The sequence below is a fragment of the Sander lucioperca genome, chromosome 13 (genome assembly GCF_008315115.2).
Source record: "Sander lucioperca isolate FBNREF2018 chromosome 13, SLUC_FBN_1.2, whole genome shotgun sequence".
Lineage (NCBI taxonomy): Eukaryota > Metazoa > Chordata > Actinopteri > Perciformes > Percidae > Sander > Sander lucioperca.
This window is the reverse complement of record NC_050185.1, coordinates 17467249-17486491: the sequence shown is the minus strand read 5'-3', so window position 1 is coordinate 17486491 and position 19243 is coordinate 17467249. Positions and strand designations below refer to the sequence as shown.

The 19243-nt window shown below is 39.9% G+C and overlaps 1 protein-coding gene across 1 annotated transcript in view; it reads left to right on the top strand.

Moving 5' to 3' along the window:
- The window catches only part of LOC116037075 (reticulon-4 receptor-like 1), a 95194-nt gene that overhangs the window by 71470 nt on the left and 4481 nt on the right, over window positions 1-19243 (top strand). Inside the window, exon 2 of the mRNA XM_031280840.2 lies at window positions 18557-19011. Coding sequence (XP_031136700.1) covers window positions 18557-19011 — 455 coding nt within the window. The remainder of the gene's footprint in view (window positions 1-18556; window positions 19012-19243) is intronic.

Sequence of the window (19243 nt, the reverse complement as noted above, 5' to 3'; positions counted from 1 at the left end):
CAGACAAACAGAGAGATAAAGAGCGAAAGAAATTTGAGGATGTGTGTGTGTGTGTGTGTGTGTGTGTGTGTGTGTTGTACAAGAGGTGGGGGAGGTGCTGGCATATACTTTACCATCATGCAAAACCCTGCAGCAGAGAACAACTGTAAGAACCCGGTGAGTGAGTGAGTGAGTGAGTGTCTCTCTCTCTCTTCGGGGCAACCATACGCTGGAAGTATAAAGTGGTATTTGTAAGATGCATAAGCGCACACATACTTGTGTTACTACTATTTCCTACCAGTCCTCACCAGTTGGATAAAAAATGTCAGCCAGACACACACACACACACACACACACACACACACACACACACACAAACCAGTCGTCAAAATAGTTGCAGATTAATGAGTGTTTAAATATAAAAACTCAGGGCTCTCATGTTACAGTAGTTTGGACAAGGAAACAAAGGCTTTGAATTATGATGCTGGTGCTTGGTCAGGGGCTGTGTGGCAGTAAAGTTAACTTTCTGTCGCCTCAAACTTTCTCATTTTGTCAACATAGCTGATTACATGGTGCAGCTGTTGTCGTTCATTTGCGATCATAAAATAGAGATTTGATTAACGTCTAAGTGCAGTAGTAAATACTGGTTGCCTCGTAATTAACAGGTAATATCGATGAGACCAACTGCATTGTGAGTTCAGCTGTATTGAAATAATAAAGATGATCATGGAGAAAGAACAGAGCTTTAACCAACTGGAGCTGTGATATACAGTTTTATTGTTTGCCAATCAAAAATGGGTGCAAAACAAGAAGAGATTCAGCAGTTTTCCTAATGTTCAGAAAAAGAAAAACTTAAACTCACAAATGTAGCTGGCTTAGTATGACTGTCGACTCAGATACACACAGACCAGAAACCTCTCTTTCACATTTTTTACAAATTCTCTCTCTCACACACATTACACTACCCAGTTTTGGAAAATGCACAAATGAAACATCTGAATTCAGAGCCACACTGCATGGGTCAATCATTATTCAGATACAAGGACACATTTTGAAGGTGGGGGAGAAGAGGAGGAGGAGGAAGATGAGGAGAAGGAATAGAGGAGTGAAAACACAGTGAAGAGAGGGGTCAGAGGAAGGTGGTACAAAGCGGGTGAGAAATTGAGAGGATTATGTAGCCAAGGTGAAGGTGGATTCAGTGGACGGACATAGTGAGTCGGGAGGGAGAATGGATTCAGAGATATGCATTCTTAATTCATTTCCAAGCTGGTGTGTGCATTTGTGTGCAAGGTTTTGGTGTGATGTACAATGTGTGCGTGCGTGGGATGGCGTGTGTTTATGAAAGTATCCAAGGCACCTGTGTTTTGATACATGCTTCTAGCATATAAATGTGGGTATAGTGATGTGTGTGTTTGCAGGTGTTAGTGATGTGTGTTTGTGTGTGCTTGTAAATACATGTTTTTGTGTTTCTGTGTTTTTCTAATGGTTGCTCACACGTGTGTGTTTGCAGGTGTGTTTCTGTGTGATGTGTGTGGCCTTGAGGAAGAAAATCTAAACATTTATAGAGTTGTGATTAGTGCAGTTGCCCCTGCGCAGAAAAAGATCAGGGACACACTGCACTGTGGGTACGCTTCTCTCTGCCTTACTTGCCTCAGGTGAGGGAGAGAGTGGAGTGACTCTGCCTGGAATAAAATATTTCAGTTTAATACAAAATCACAAATTGCAAAGAAGTCCTTTGTTGAAGAACCCTTGTCCTTGTATGTGTGGTGTGTGTAAAAAGAGATGGAATTATCTGTGGAATAAAAAGAATCAAAAAAAGAGATTTATGGGAAATGTATTCAGAGTTTAACCTCTTTGGCAGCATTAAATGTGTTGACAAATTAAACCTTGTAGAACCACACCCAGTCATGAACCAAACCCTTTTGTTTCACCCAAATCACACAAAAAATGTACTCTTCCGCCCCTTGTGGGTATCTCGCCATGCAGTTAGTTTTAGTTTTATTTGCCAAGGCTTTGATATGTCCATCTCTGAAACCTGTCGCCACGCTGATACAATAGAGGTGAATTGAATTTTGTTTTAATGATGTTCAAAGCACTGAAAAATGACATCTGAAAAACTCAACAGTGACATGTCTTCCCAGAAACAGTGTCCCAGTTACCCTGGATAATCCACAGACCTCTCTGTGAACGGTTTTCATTCAAACGACTCTGTACCCAAACAAATAGTGGCAATGAACTCAGAGCTACTGCACTCTATGAAAGCAGATAAATAAAACGTAGAGAAAGACAGGAACAGGGGAGCATACAAATGTGGACACAAAGCCAGAAAACTTAAGATCCCAAAGGTAAAAAGGATCTGAAGCAAAAGAAAAGGGCAATGGAAACAGGAATTGGAAGTGAATAAACAGAGAAGAGTAAAAGGGGCAAAAAAAGAGGAATGGAGTGATTGAATTATGGTGGCTGAGTGTAGAAATATTCACTGTCAAGAAATCTCAAGCATAGCCTGAATCATGCGAACTGATGCCATGCCACATTACTTCTGGAGTGCACCCATTCAGACGCTCCAGCAAAGCAACAAAAAGCTTCCCGCTCTACTCTTGAGCTCTTGTTCAATTCAAAATTCAATTCAAAAATATGCCATACTCAAACTATACAACTTTTGGTACTTTATTGACCCCATCAGCATTGCCAGGTCATTTTTCCGGGGCTACAGTCAAAACATTCAGGGCTGAATGAAGTAATTTTAAATGTAGGCAATACTAAGTTTAGATGCACAACAATATTGCTACATCTTGTTTGAAGTTCCCGTGACGTGACGTTTACAGTCTATGGTTCAGGCTCAAGCAGACCCATACGTCGCTTTGTGTCCGCTGGAATAGAGTGGTACATAACAATTCACCAGAATGCTGGAAATGAAGTGTTCAATGCTCAACATTTTCTGGGGGAGGACCCCCTGACCCCCCACATCATGTGTGTCCCCACAAATGGAAACAAAACGTTTGCCTTGGGGTTGCCTGGCCAGCTGTGAGTAGCCCAACTATTTGTGACATCTAACTAGCATCTACAAACTGGGCAGCTAAAATGAACATACACAGCTATTAACAAACTGGGCAAGCCAATCGCCGTTTTTGTGATCTGCTCTGTGTGCATTGGAATTAGTTTATTTTAATGGGTCCGGGCTAAGCCCCGAACCTCTTCAAGTCCTAGAAACGCCCCTGATTGACCCTTGTGTATTCCAAGTCAAGCTTAAATATAGATGAGATTGAATGTACTAGTGTGAACACAGAATGAAACATCTCCTTAAAATGAGTGGCAGTATTTCAGATTTTTAAATCAAGCCCCAGTGGAGTTGATTCCCAAGTTCAAGTCACAAAGTCAAGAACACATTTCACCACTTCACCAACTCTTATCTTATCGCCTATCGAAATTTTTATAGAAAAACCCAAAGACTTCAAAGCAAGAGCACAAATGTATTCAACCTATAAACATTATCACACCATGAAATACCTAATAGGCATATCCCCACAAGGAACAGTCATATTCATATCTAAGGGATGGCAGAACATCAGACAAACATGTCACAGAAAATTCTGGGTTTCTGGAATGCATCAGTGCAGGTGATGTAATACTGACTGATCGAGGGTTTAACGTGGCAGAGTCTATTAGCTTGTATAATGCTGAGCTGAAGATCCCAGCTTTCACTAAAGGAAGGAAACAATTGAGCCTAGTAAAGCTGGAGTCCACATGTGGACTTGCCATGTAGAGAGAATTATCGGTGAAACTAGAAAGGCCCATGACTGACCCTTGTGTATTCCAAGTCAAACTTACATATAGATGAGATTGAATGTACTAGTAGGAACACAGAGTGAAACATCTCCTTAAAATGAGTGGCAGTATTTCAGATTTTTAAATCAAGCCCCAGTGGAGTTGATTCCCAAGTTCAAGTCCCTAAAAATCATCATTTGTCATTTGTTGTTTAGGGCTTGAACACATTTCACCGCTTCATCAACTCTTATCTTATCGCCTAGATGAGAATCTTCATAGACATTACGCTTGACATTTAGAGACAAAACAATTGAAACTAGAACCTCTCTCTTGATGCCATTTATGTAAACTTATATTTATACTACAGAAAGACTGTCTAATATACAGTATATAAAGCATTACCGTCTTCTTTTAATCCCTCTCATACTGCACTACATAAAAGTTATTTATAGAGCGAATCTCGAGTTTCTTTATTTTTAGAAATATTAGATTTCCAAACACATAAATGCCGTGTGCCTCTGGCTATTTTTATCTGTCTTCTATTAGGGTGCAAAATGCAAGAAAGTCACAATTCAGATCAGCAATAAAACACACAGAGTGACTTAATGACAGTGTGGACAGTGAGCATATAGCTCAACAGCAGAGAAGATGATTGTACTGCAGGAGTGGTTTGAGAGGTTTCTGTGAATGTTTTAGAAACATTATCATGCCTTGACTCAGTCATCACTGGAATCCATTGTTAACTGCCGTGAATGCAAGCTGTACGGCTGCCATAGAGGAGCAGGCTACAAACTTTCCAGAGCCACTTTTTAATCCTACAGGCGGATTTAAATAGAAACAGAACCTCCACAAATGTGAGGACAAACAGGTACATGATCAAAATCAAGAAGTAGTTGAGAAAATAACAGAGCACAACCTTACATGAACCACAGAGGAAACGCAGCGTACGGTGCTTGTTTCTAACTTGACATATCACGATTTTTGTTGATTTATTTATTTATTTTATGAGTTGGCTCCTGTTTGTGCATCTACTAAAATAGCAGCGTATTTGGGATGTATGCAAATTTACTGTGTTTTTACTTGTGTGTATATGGGGGATGGGGGGGATCAGTTGTTGTTGTTGGAGCAGTCAGGCTTGGGAGTGATGTATGTATTTGTGAATGTATTTTGTGTTTTGTATTTACTGTTTAATTGTTTTAAGGACCCCCTCGAAAATGAGATGATTCATCTCAAGGGGTTATCCTACTAATAAATACATCTAAATAACAAACTAGAAAGCAGAAGAAAAGCCGGACGAGACATTTCCAGATGATTCTAACTTTCACAGAAGCCGAACACTATGACTGATGGCGGAGTTTAACCAGCAACCTTCAGATTAGCTAGATCCGATGACTGATTGAGGGAGTTCAACAGATATGCCTTTCTCGCTTCATCCATCTCTCTTTAGCTGATGGGGCAAAGCTGTGACACCTCCTCCTGTTCGCTTGTCATACATCCTTCCTCTCCCTTTCACTGCCCTTCTCATATTTCCTGACTGATGTCTTCTCTCTGCTATTTCTATGTCACGCCACCTGAATGTATTTTCCTCCGGTTCTAAGGTGTGAAAAATGTCAACAAGAAAAAGCATGCTGAACAGGGGAAGTATTAGCACTCTGCTACAGTAATATCATGCTAATGGTGTTGTGAGAACGCTTAAAATTGCTGTCAGCTGTAAGCTATTAGAAACATTTTAGTCTGACACTTTGGATTTAGATGGACAGGGTTGATCAGGCAATTTCATTCCAGCACAGCATAGTGTATATGTGTGCTCTCAAGTGATTAATAATTTTGCTGTAGGTCTCACATTTGTCAGCTGCTAGATAACTCATTTTGGAACAAAACTGATCGCATCAATTGCTGACAGTTCTATAGTGCTTAAAATCTTTCTCCATGGGGAGGTTGTTTAATAAGAGAACTGATGTCGCTTGTTTTGGCCAATCAGTGTGAAAAATGGCCCATGCCTGGCTGTGATTGGCTCAGTCAAAAGGCAAGTGTGCAGTAACAGCCTGTTATCTGATAAAAACACCTCGGTGACAGATGATCCCTCGGATATGTCACTGTGCTAAAATATATTTCACTTCATTGTCATTCTGGATGTAACCCTTCATCTTGGTCGCCTTCTGCCTCCCTCCTCTTTTTCTTGAATCTGTGTGTGTCTGATTTACAAGTGTAATCCCCGAGCATGACTTTTGAATTTCGCACTCAGAGAGCCTCAAAAACAAATACTGTGGAAACAAAGTGCAAGAATGCAGACAGGCATTGCCATGAAAGATGTATGCAATATTAAGTCCTGATGTACTTTTACCAGTCTTTGTAATAGAGACGAATGGGAAACTAAATGAACAACAGGGAGAAGAGCGGAGGAGGGTGACAAATGGTGATTCATACCTGCAGCGTAGAGGAGAGAGCAGGGAATGATGTAGTCATAGGAAGAGAGATTTTCCTGTGCTGTGGGGAATTGGACAAACAGCTATTAAGAGAAGAAACAGCTCACCCCCATGCTGCACTTTACCTTTTTCTTCTCATTCTTTCCCTTCCTCTTCTCATTGGCTTGTTGGACAGGCTCATTTCTCCCCACTCTCCACTGAGGATATCTGCCAAAGAGCGTTCCAGATCCAGTCATGGCAAGACACACACACACACACACACACACACACACAGAGACACACACACGCACAAACACACGCACACACACCTTCTGCCAGATCAGGGTCAAATTCCTGTGAATTAGCTCCATTGGGGTTGTACATCTGTGTGTTAGTTGTTATATGAGTGTCACTTTGCATCTGCATTCATGCCTGCAAGCTTGTGTGTGAATAGTGTTCTTCTTATCGTTATCACTTTTTTCAACAAAATACTTTCACCCAGCTTTTATGTTCCCACACACCTAAACGTTGTGGTTCCTGCTTTGATGATGACATCAATTTACAATAAACAAGGTTTTATTTCAATAATAGCAGCTTAGATACTCAGATAACACCTCTGGGAATAGAAAGTGAAGAAAAAAATGGCACTAATGAGCATCTGATTGTGAACTAGTGTATCTCTAAGTAATTCAGAAATAAGCAGTTAAAATAATTCTTTGCGCTGCACATGGTTCCCCTGAATTTTTAATAGGTTGTATTCCTGTTTTCAGGAAGATGATCAAAATAATGCTCCCCAAGAACAGGGTTAGAAGTCTGAAGTCTGAACATGGCCCCTGCTTCCAATAGACACATGTCAATACATTGTCACCCTGTCGGTCTGCGTTATCATCGTAGTTTTAGTGAGGCAGGACAAGACGGAGAGCAGCAGCAGCAGCAATACTATACTCCTGCTTACATCTTTCCTCCACTAATAGACAGGAGTTAAATAGGGAAAGCTGTGACCTGCATCATCTGATTATGCATGTGGAGAGTGTGTGTATATGAGAGGGAGGGGTGGGCAACGTTTTTCTGAGTATAATTAGAGCTTGATTAGTGTTGAGATAGGCTTAGCCTTTCAAATGACCCAATTACTGCATGCAAAGAGGGTAGAGGTTATTTTTGCATGTTCTCTCTTTCTCAATGTCTCTGCTTCTCTGTCTCCATCCTACACACACACACACACACACACACACACACACGAGAGAGTAAAGTGTGTGTATTTTCTTTTTTCTTTTTAAATCAGTTCAGTTCAGTTTTATTTATATAGCACATTTAAAAATAACCATAGTTGACCAAAGTGCTTAACAAGCGCAAAAAAAAACCAACCCAAAATAGATAGTATACACAAACAATACACAATACAAAATAAAACAGTTGAAAAGGGTCAAGGTGTCAAAGCACAACTTCAATTGAAAGCCAATGCATAGTAATGGGTCTTAAGCAAGGACTGAATGTTTCAACAGTCCGAGATATTCTTATATGAATAGGTAAACTATTCCAGAGGTTTGGAGCAGCCACTGCAAAGGCTCGGTCACCTTTGTTTTTTAACCTGGATCTGGGCACATCGAAGAGCATCTGATTGGAAGACCTCAGTGCTTTGACAGGTGTGTGGACATGTAAAAGCTCTGATAAATAAGAAGGCGACAACCCATTTAAAATCTTAAAAACAAGCAATACAATTTTAAAATAAATACTGAAACAGACAGGAAGCCAGTGGAGCGTGGCCAAAACTGGTGTAATGGGGTCACGTTTTTTGGTCCAGGTTAAAAGTCGAGCTGCTGCTTTCTGGACTAACTGTAACCGACAAAGGGATGACTGATCCAATCCAACATATAAAGAGTTACAGTAGTCTAATCAAGACGTAATAAATGCATGTATGACTCTTTCGAAGTCATTGCACAGCAGGTAGGGCTTAACCTTAGCCAAAAGTCTCAGCTGGAAGAAACTGGTTTTAACAACAGAACTAATCTGTTTGTCAAATTTAAAAGCACTGTCAAAAATCACACCCAGATTCTTAGTAAAAGGACGAATACGGGAACCTAAAGTATCTAGACCATCAACACAGGCACTAAAATGTTCAGCACGACCAAACACAACAATTTCAGTCTTACTGTCATTGAGACAGAGAAAATTCTGATCCAATCATATTTTGAGATCTCTCAGGCAGTTAAGCAAAGGCTGGATAGTGTCCTTATCGTTGTTTTTTACAGGCAAATAGATTTGTACATCGTCTGCAAAACAATGGAACGAAATGTTATGCTTTTTTAAAATGGACCCCAAGGGCAGCATGTACAGAGAAAATAGCATGGGTCCCAAAATGGTGCTTTGGGGGACCCCACAAGAAAGAGGGGCAGCAGATGAAGAGCAATTACCAAGGTGGACAGCAAAACTCCTGTCAAGTAAGATTCAAACCATTTGAGGGCTATGCCCGTAATGCCAACACTTTGTTTGAGTCGGGATAAAAGGATAGAGTGGTTGATAGTGTCAAAGGCAGCAAGCTCAAGTCAACCGCTAAGAGAAGGTCGTTATAGACTCTTAGAAGGGCAGTTTCATACTGTGGTGGGGCTTAAAACCAGACTGGAACTTTTCATGAATACTAAAGTCATCTAAAAATGATTGAAGTTGATTAAAAACAACCCTCTCCAAGACTTGGGACAGTATTTTGTGTGCTGAACAGATGTCACAACGCCGGGCCGAGAGGGCCGCAGCAGAGAATCAGACCAGAAAGTGTCAGGTGGGGGAGACCACACAAGACCGCCACTAATTATAAGACACCTACTGTAGATACCTTGAAAAATAGCTTTCAAGCAGGCCTTCTCAGATTTGTTAAACAGGTGAGGTACCACTTATGGTGCTTCATGATAATGAACATCAATTTTCCTTTCAACTTTAAGGACTTTGCTTCCCTGCTCGACAGAGGCAGGCAACGCCGCTGTGCTGGGAATCCTGGGGTTAAAGAGTGCAGTTTCCTATTATAACTATAACTGGTGGATTTGCATGCTTTAGTGCATTAACAATGGCTATTTCCAAAGTACACTATACTGTAAGTTTTAAGATGCAATCCTCACCAGGCAGCCACGGTGCTAAAGACATCAACTTGCTTGAGATGGGTAGTCCATCACAGTGCAGCACTTCATTGATATTTATTTGACACTGTATATTCACAAACCAAGGATGATTTTGAAAACCGCCATTGATCGTGTGTTCAAGGACACTTCAACATCCAAAACATCCAGAGAGTCGGCTGTTGGAAATCCTTGCATTGAGTAGTTATGCTTTCACAAAGCAGAACCTAGAAGAGTGATGACAACCAAACATGGAGGTTGTAAAAGAGGGTCACATCAGTTTGGTTGTTTCTGTTTGGAAAATCAAGGACACCAAAAACATATATTTAAAATGAGTATTCTAATAGATTTGAATGTGCAAACTCTTTGTGGGTCTGCAATATTTTTGTTCTTCAAGCCACGTCCCAAAGGCATTACTATCCCAACGTCTAAGATGCTCTGTTAACATTCAGACAGGATCATCATGGATCAAGACTCGGATGTAGATACTATCATGTCTGTTTCACGAAATCAATTGCCCGTTCAGCCAGTGATTTGCCTGTAAGCTATGTTTAGTTTTTTTGTTTGGGGTCACAGAAGTGGGACTTTAAATAAAAGAAACTTTCAGTACTATGAAACAGTAACTCCTAGGTCACAGAGGATCAGTGGTGCAGAGACGGCAATATTGACCTGATTTGTCTCCAATATGAAGATGGATGTAATGGTTATGTACTATATTACATGAGGGGAGGATTATATAGTGCAGAGATATTTCAGCTGTGTCTTTGAGGCAATGACGCCATTTAAATCTCTCATTAACTCTGCCAGAGATTTATCACTATTTGAATGAGCAACGCTAAATGATCTTTAGGATTATGCTAAGCTAAATCAACCACCAACAAGAGAGGAGCAGCATCTATATTGAGTGTCTGAGCTAGCCATCGTCCCCGCTGCACCATTTCTCACTCTATTCCCTTCTTAATTTTTGTAAATTCCACTCTTATTTATCTCCCTTTTCACTGAATTTTGCTCTTGCTTAAAAAAAAAAATCTGGTTAAATCCTGCCACTGCTTACCTAATTAGGGCTGATTATCTGTGTCTGTATGTGGGTGTATGCGCCTGCGGCCTGCATGCACATGTGTCTGCGCACCTGGATGCACAAGAGAATACATGTGTTTCAGTGTGACTAAATTCTCTGCAAGTTGTGTATGCATGTGTATTAATCAATTTGCAAGTGTTTATCTGACTCACCTCACAGAAGGTCATAGAATTAGTTGGCAATTCATCGGAAATCACAGTTGTGTGCTGTGCAGCGCACACAGACATGTACACACCTACCTATATAATGGTCTACGCTTCGCAGTAGATCCCTGTCACCCCCATCTTCCTTTTTTAGCTACAGTCTCACTCACTCTGGTCTCTTTCCCTCCCACACCGCCATGCTGTGCCTCTCTCCCCTTGCCTCAGCTTTCATGTTTTAAGAGCTCCTCATTCCCTTTGAGTATGATATTGCCCATTCCTCTATCCTCTCCCTTTCCCTCCCTCTCTCACATTCCCTGCTCTGTTACTTTCTCCTTGTGTTTGCCAGAATGAATGGCAGGTGTCTCCTCCAGATGCCAAGTTGTAGTTGAGAGGCAGTTGTGATGATGGCCTGACAAGCAGCATGTGTATGTGCCTATGTGGGGTTTATTTTCTTTTGTGTGTGTGTATGTGTGGGTTTGTGAGTGCACATGATGACTGGTGTGGAGTGATGGGAGAGAGACAGAGGAGGGAGATGGCTCTTGTAATTGAACCCTGGCTGTGCTTGATGAAGCTTTCAGCAAATATCTAACCGGGGAGGCTAAGATGAGAATTTAGACAAACAACCAGCGGGAAACGAGAGAGAGAGAGAGAGAGAGAGAGAGAGAGAGAGAGAGAGAGAGGATTGTGATTAAAAAGGCATCACTTGCTGAAATGGACAATTATTGGAATAAAGTGAAAGCCATGTGTCTATACCAATCCAGAGAACAAAAGGGCATCACCAATGTGATTAATTTCCAATCAAGCTCAAATTTGAACAGTAAAACATCTTTGTCTGTGTGGTGTAGACTAGACAGTACACTTTTCTAAAAGTAGAATTATACAATATGGCAAAAGGTATGTGGACACGCCTCGCCATAAACTGTTGTGTTCTTTTGGTCTAGGGCTGTTTTTTAAGGGTTTTGTGAGTTCCAATACATAAAAGCTTACAATAATGCTACAGCATTCAGTGATATTTTAAGTGAAACTGAAATGTGAATTATATACACTTTTTGTATAAAGGGAATAGAAACTTAAATGATACTGCAGACATTTTGCATAAGTAAGTTCAAAGTAGGATAAAACTGTTTTTGTCACATTTGTGGAAAACCAATACATGTATGTCCAACTCTCAGATGTACCGTAAGTGATTTAGGCATCTGTCCTTTCACCACATTTAAGAGGACCAATTGTGCTATTAAGTTTGTGTTTCGCTCAGTTAGTGGAAGCCAGCAAGCTAGGCTAACCAGTTTCCACTCCAAAAGTCAAAGCAAGTTAGCCTAGCTTTCTAACAACAGCACTGATTCCCATTAGCAACATGCAATACAATGCTTATAATGCAGGTTGGGTTCCTAATATCACGTTGTGATATTATGAACTATGTTTAGTCCCTGCCTACACAGATACTGAACCAATCAAATTACAGTACCAACATCCTTAGTTTGAACAAAAAAATCCCAAAAACATGGCCCTGTGGGGAACAATAATGTAGGGGGGGCTATCACAGCATTCCCCCCCCCCCCCCTCAATGAACAATAACAATTTTGGCCAGAAAACTTAACGTCAAAAGAAAAAACACAGAGCATATGTATACAGATATCTGAAAACTAATTTTATTTCAGTTCAACTTTAAGACAAGAGCCTTTAAGACCATACACAAGGCCAGGTCGAGTTTGTTGTGAGGTCCAGGCCTGCACAGAGCCCTGACCTCTGACCTCAACCTCACCTCACAACACTTTTAGGATTAACTGGAACACCGACTACGAGCCAGGCCTCATCGTCAGTGTCTAATCTCTGATCTCACTAATGCAAATCCCTGCAGCCAGGTTAAAAAATATTGCATACGCTTTTCCAGAAGAGTGGAGGCTGTTATACTGTAACAGCAGATTTCTTTATGTATTTTTGGGGATTTTAAGCATTTATTACAGACAGAGGTGAGCTGACAGGAAAAGAGGGAGAAGGAGATACAACAAAAGGTCCTTAGCTGGACATTGTGGTTCATGGTCAGCATCTTAACCCCTGAGCTGAAGGGGCGCCCCATAGCGGCAAATTAATGCCAATGGTTTTGGAATGAGATGATTAACAATTACATGATGTGTGTGCTCAGGTGTCCACATACTTAAGTACTGAATGTATGTGTAGTGACTGAAGTTTATTGTGATAGTCTAAGCATTAGTGTTCAGGTATTTTATCAATATTAGATGAACAGTAGAGAAAATATATATACTTCTTTGATTGTTGCCTTTTTTGCTTTTCCCATGCTTGAGTAATCAAATTTGCAAATGATTTAGCACAAGCAAACATAATATAATTAAGTGGCAGCCCACATACAATGCTCCACCCTTGTTCAACAGAGCGCCTGGTTGATGAAATTACTAGAAATATTTCAATCTTAATAATAATAATAATAATAAGTTTATTTGATATAGTACCTTTTATAGACAAAGTCACAAAGTGCTTCACATGATAAACATTTGTAAGAATATAGTAAGATCCAACAGAAAATAAGCAAGGAAAAACATAATTGAAAGAACAATGAAAATAATTTAAAAGATTAAAACTAAAAACCCAAAGTTATAAACATGAGTCAAAAGCAAATTTAAACAAGTGCGTCTTCAGCTGCTTTTTAAAAGCTTCAACAGAGACTGCAGAACAATAGGAAGAGCGTTCCACAGGTTTGGAGCCACCGATTCAAAGGAACGGTCACCTTTAGTTTTTAAGCAAGTGCGAGGGACCACCAGTAATCCCTGGTTAGAAGACCTAAGGGACCTGTTAGTAGTGTACGGATGGAGCAGGTCCGAGATATAAACAGGTGTCTGACCATGCAAAGCTTTACAAGTCACAAGAAGAACTTTAAATTGGATCCTTAACTTGATCGGAAGCAAAATTGGAGTGATGTGCGACATCTTGCTGGACCTGGTCAACAGCCTTGCAGCAGAGTTCTGGACCAGTTCTAGATGGTCCTGGGATGACTTGCTGAGAAAGGTGAAAATGGAGTTGCAGTAATCAAGCCAGGATGATATAAAACCATGAATGATCATCTCAAGCTCAGAATGCGAAACAACAGCTCTAAGTTTGGCAAACCCTAATAAACCGGAGCAAAAACAATAGGGTTCTACCCCTTCGGGGTTTGAATCGTAAAAATTAAAGACTGTAGGGGTAAACAAAATGCAACGAAGAAGCAAAATCAAGTGGAAATGCAAACGCTAGAAGCACTATCACAAGGATGTGTCAAGCAGACTAAAGACAATTTGAATGTAAAAAAAATAAATGGGACCAGTGGGGACACCCCATTGGCGAGTTTAAAAATTGTAAACATACACCAACAACTGAGAAATCACAATTGTCATTTGTGATGCAGTTGAGTTTTAAACAAAGAAAATGGCTTAACTCTCATTTATGGAACCCTTTCTAGTCACAGATAGAGCATAAGACATGACGACCTTAAGATATGACAAGCTAAATCTCCCGGTCATGTGAATAATTTTACAATAAAATGTTTCCCACTAAGAAACACAAAGACGCAAGGACACAAAGTCACAGATACTTACAGACATGCACATACAATGCACATTTTTACTCGCTTGCATACACAAAGCGGCTTTCTACCTAATTAACAGACACAGCTGGCGAGGCAGAGCATGAAGATAAAGCTGTGGAGGAAGGGAAGAGTGAACGTGCAGGAAGAAGGCAGAGAAGCATGAAGCAAAGGGCAACACAGATGGATAGATAAAGCAGAGGAGTGGAGAAGAGGAGGAAAGAACAGAAAGATATTATTTTGATTACCCGAGGGACTGAATACACACTGTACAGTATGTTACAGTGTATAACAATAACATTTGACCAATCAAAGCTATCGACAGACTGTGAGAAAACAAATCTGTGCATTTTTTTTTTTATTTTACCTTTATTTTACCAGGAAAAAAAAAAAAAATCACATTGAGATTAAAATCTATTTTACAAGTGAGCCCTGGCCAAGAAGGCCGCACATAAAAATACACTTTAACATACAACAAATTACAGACAGACAGGGATGGACAGCAATAAGAAATAAGAAATAAAAACAGAAAATCACATTTTAAAAACAAGCGCAAAAATGTTGGTATATTTGATGTAGGCAGGACTTGAATTCAGTATGTGAAATAAAAACCTGCAATTTTAGCTGATTTTGTAACTCATTCCATGAAGTTGGAGCACTGTAACAAAAAGCAGTTTTTCCAAACTCTGTTTAGTTTGTGAAACATCATACGTTATGTATCTACTTGATCTTAGATTGTGTTCAGATCTACTAGATGTTAAGATTGTAGTTAAATATGAAGGAGTATGTCCAGTTATTGATTTGTACACAAAGGTCAACCAATGTTTGAGCCTTCTTGTGTTGAGTGAGGGCCAACCTACTATTTCATATAATACACAGTGATGGGTAGAATACTTTGCATGGGTTATAAATCTCAGTGCTGAATGATACACAGAATCCAAAGATTTTAACAGGGACGTTGTGTCTGTAAAACACATCTCCATAGTCTAAAATTGGCAAGAAGGTAGATTCAACCAACTTTTTCTTGACTTTCTGTGTGAAGCAGGAACTGTGTGTAAAACAGATAAGGTAGAGTAGAGGGGAAGAAAGAGGAAAGGGAGACCAGGGCACACGTAAATAACTCACACTTCAGCAAAAGCATCAATAATGAAGTGAATTGAGCATTGTTCAATATTTATTATTCAACCGTCCTCCAACCCAACACTGGGTCTATCAATACGAACATATTTCACATGGCCAAACTGTTTACACCAAGATATCTTGTCAAGATGAATGGAAATGTGTGTAAAATGAGGCACCATTTGATATGATATATACAGTTGTGTTCAGAATAATAGCAGTGTGTTTAAAAAAGTGAATAATGCTCAAAATCCTTAGAATAGCTTATAATTCCATAATATCAATGCATTGGGAACACTGCACATTCAATTCCAAATCAAAACATGACCAAAATTGATCAAGTTTGTGTTATACCTTTACAGAAAGTGAAGAAAAATGAATATTAGGCTGTTCAAAAAAATAGCAGTATTTGCATTTTTCTTTACAAACTCAAACATTTACTGTATAAACTGACAAATGTCTCAAGGGTTTGCTTTACTTTGAATCACTGCACTAATATTGCTAACCGCTGTTCCTCAGAGCAATGTCTGGAACGACCCATTTTGCTGAGTATTTCAGTGTGAAATGCACTATAACCAGCATGCGCAACATTTGCTTCCTTCCTTCCTTAAATATGGGCCATAATTGACACGTTTCTTCACAGAATCAATCACCTCACTAATTGAACACAACACTGCTATTATTTTGAACATGCCCCTTTCAATTACAGATTCAATTACACAGAATGAGCAGCATGCATGTCATGACTGTTGGGTCTGTTGGTTTTCTATGACTCTACAACACTTACTAGTAAATTATTTGCCATGTAGAAATATCACTTCTACCAAAAAATTTGATTCATGAGGTTAGTGATGTTGGACTGCTATTATTTTGAACACAACTGTATATATATATACACACATAAATATTTCACTTTGTATGATACAGCTGCAAAGACTTGATCGCAGAAGGAGATAGAGAATATATGCATAGTGTTGTTATGTGTTGTTAAACGTGTAAACAAATATTGCTCCAACTGTTAATTAGCAGTTAGTTGATGAAGTTTGTAGATTGGTTACTCACTAACGTAAAATGACAAAATACAATGGCACACTGTATATTAATTTGTTTATAATAATTGTTAAAGAAGAAATTACTTCACATTTGTTATTATTACTTTGTTGTTATCTAGATAACTCCGATAACAAGACTAAGAGTCAGTCAACAACCATGAAAGTGGCTCTGTGAGACTCTCTTGTACTGTACAGCGGTGCTTAAAGCTAAAAGCTATGCTAGCATGGTCACAATTACAATGGTAGCATGCTCATGTTTAGCATGCATAATGTTTACCCACGTTCACCATCTTATTTTAGTGTGTTAGCATGCTAACATTTGCTAATTAACATTAAAGAAAAGTACAGTTGAGGATGGAATGTCTCATTAATTTTGAGTTTTTTTAACATTTCTTTTTAAATTTTAATTTAAATATTGACCTGATTATGGCACTAAATGGGAAGTCAGGGGATCAGCAAGTGGTGGATCAACTGGCAGAAGGACATTGTCATCCAGTCTAATATAGGCTCATAATAGAAAGTTGTAAATAATGTTCACAATAACTAATTAAAAAAAAGGTATTGTTTTAGTCATACGTCATAAAAAAGTCTTATGTTTCATAAACTAGTGATGAATGTGTATTTTTCACAATTGAATAGTAAAATCCACAATTAATTTAAGAAGTTGCTGCTTAACCATCCATATATATATTTGTTAAATATTCAATCATTCATAGAGTATTAGAAAAGGACTGCACAGTATGGTACTACTCTGGTTTAATGGCATTTCTTTAAACCAATCACAATCATCATGGGCGGCGCTAAGCTCTGCACAGAGCTGTTGCAAAATAGTCGTGCAAGAGAAAACTTAGATTGGACAAATAGTCTAGCTAGCTGTCTCAATTTACCATGCAGAGATCTGAGGAGCAGTCAAAAATAGTCCTCATAAATCCACCGAATTTAAAATTCCAACACAAAGAAAGCAGAAGGAAACGGATAATACATGCATCCGACGGAATTTCCTGCGGCACCGGAGCAATCCCGGAAGTGGAAAGTCAGGGATATAGACTAGCCTTGCCAAATGCAACAGACACAGCTCTAACAATATGTTTCAGATGAAATGTCACGTATACAGAGAGACATGCGGATAAACACATACGCGCCTGTGTGAACATGGTTACACAAGTATACAGAGCTATACAGACACATGTGTACCACACAGGATAATACAGCTCTGTCCTCTGCTGGAATTTTAGAACATGTTGTTCTTTACAAAGCAGAGCAGCAGTGTCCTGGGCAAACTGACATCTGCCCATCACATCTGCTCATGCCACTGACACACACAAGGCTGGACACATGTCAGCATGATATTCATATTGTATCGTATCGAAATTACTCTGCGGATCAGCATGTCTCCACCCTCATCTCTTTTTCATTTACAACTTTGTTACCTCTCTGGCCCCACAATACATCAAACACTGGAGTAGAAAAAAATAATAAAAATAAATAAGGAGTGAGACGAGAGGAATCTGAACACAAAAAGTAATATCCACTTCACAGGCATGCTGCAGATGATTCCCGCTTCATCCTCTATCTCTTCTTTCTCCCTCTTTCTCACTTTCCTTATTGTGGAACTGTATAACAGGTGAGGTGCGCGTTCACTTGTAAGCAGGAGAAACATTGATTTTCTATCGCCTTTAGAGGATAACCAAAGAATATAACACTGTAAGGTGCGTGATAGGATGCTGTGTGTGTGCTGTATCGTCAAGATTGGTCCAAGAAACAGAAATACAAATGTGACAATCACATTACCGCACTATAAAATAAAACAAGACTACACACACTCTTTTCCGAAAAAAAGCTCCTAGCTGTTTTTTTTTTTCTACGTGGTGTAGGAGCCTCTTGCTATTAATGATTTTCAAGGTTTTTGCAAAACATCAAAAATGGTCCCCTGAGTTTGGATTTGAAGGGTGGGCAATGTTAAAGTTAAGAGTAAACAGTTGGGAAGGAAAATATGTGAGAAGAATGGGCTCAAAAAACTCAAAGTGTGTGTGTGTGTGTGTGTGTGTGTGTGTGTGTGTGTGTGTGTGTGTGTGTGTGTGTGCGTGCGTGCATGTGTGTGTGTGTGTGTGTGTGTGTGTGTGTGTGTGTGTGTGTGTGTTTTGTGTGATTTGTGTCAGCATTGTAATTTGCCTGCACTGAACCATGCCTATTGTTGTCCTTGTAAACTGAGAGCAATAAGTGTTTCATTTAAGATGTGTCTGATAACAGGAGCTCTGCTGTATGAATTCAATTCATTCTGCTTCTCTTTCTCTCGTGCTCTCTTTGTTTCATTTTCATCCTCCTCTCGTCTTTCAGGTTATGGTGGGGTGGAGTTACTGTTGGTGCTGTGTGGCCTGGATCTCTCTCTGCCCTGCCCTCGCCACTGCATCTGCTACACTTCACCCAGCACTGTCTCCTGCCAGGCCCACAACTTCCATGCCGTGCCTGAGGGCATCCCTGCCCAGAGCGAGCGCGTCTTTCTGCAGAACAACAAGATTCAGCGGCTACTTCGAGGCCACTTCTCGCCCACCACAACCATGTTGTGGCTTTACTCTAACAACATCTCCTACATACAACCCTCCACCTTCCACGGCTTTGACCGCCTGGAGGAGCTCGATCTTGGGGACAACAGGCACCTGCAGGCTGTTGCGTCAGACACCTTCCTGGGCCTTGGTAGGCTACATGCCCTGCACCTATACCACTGTGGCCTGATCACCCTGCCTCCAGGGATCTTTGCAGGCCTCCATAATCTCCAGTATCTCTACTTACAGGTACATGGATAAAAGCTTTCTTTTATCTGTACTGAATATTGCATCTGCCATCACAATCGCATTATGGTGCAATCTGTCCATCAGCCTGGCTCAGCACTTACTGGCTATTCTGATTTATTAAATCAATTTTAACTGGACACTGATGAAATGCTAGCTGCTATCCTCTGTGCAGGTAAAACGCCGCAAATCAGCCCTCACATCAAAGTCCAGTAGAGCTTCTGTGATTAAGTAT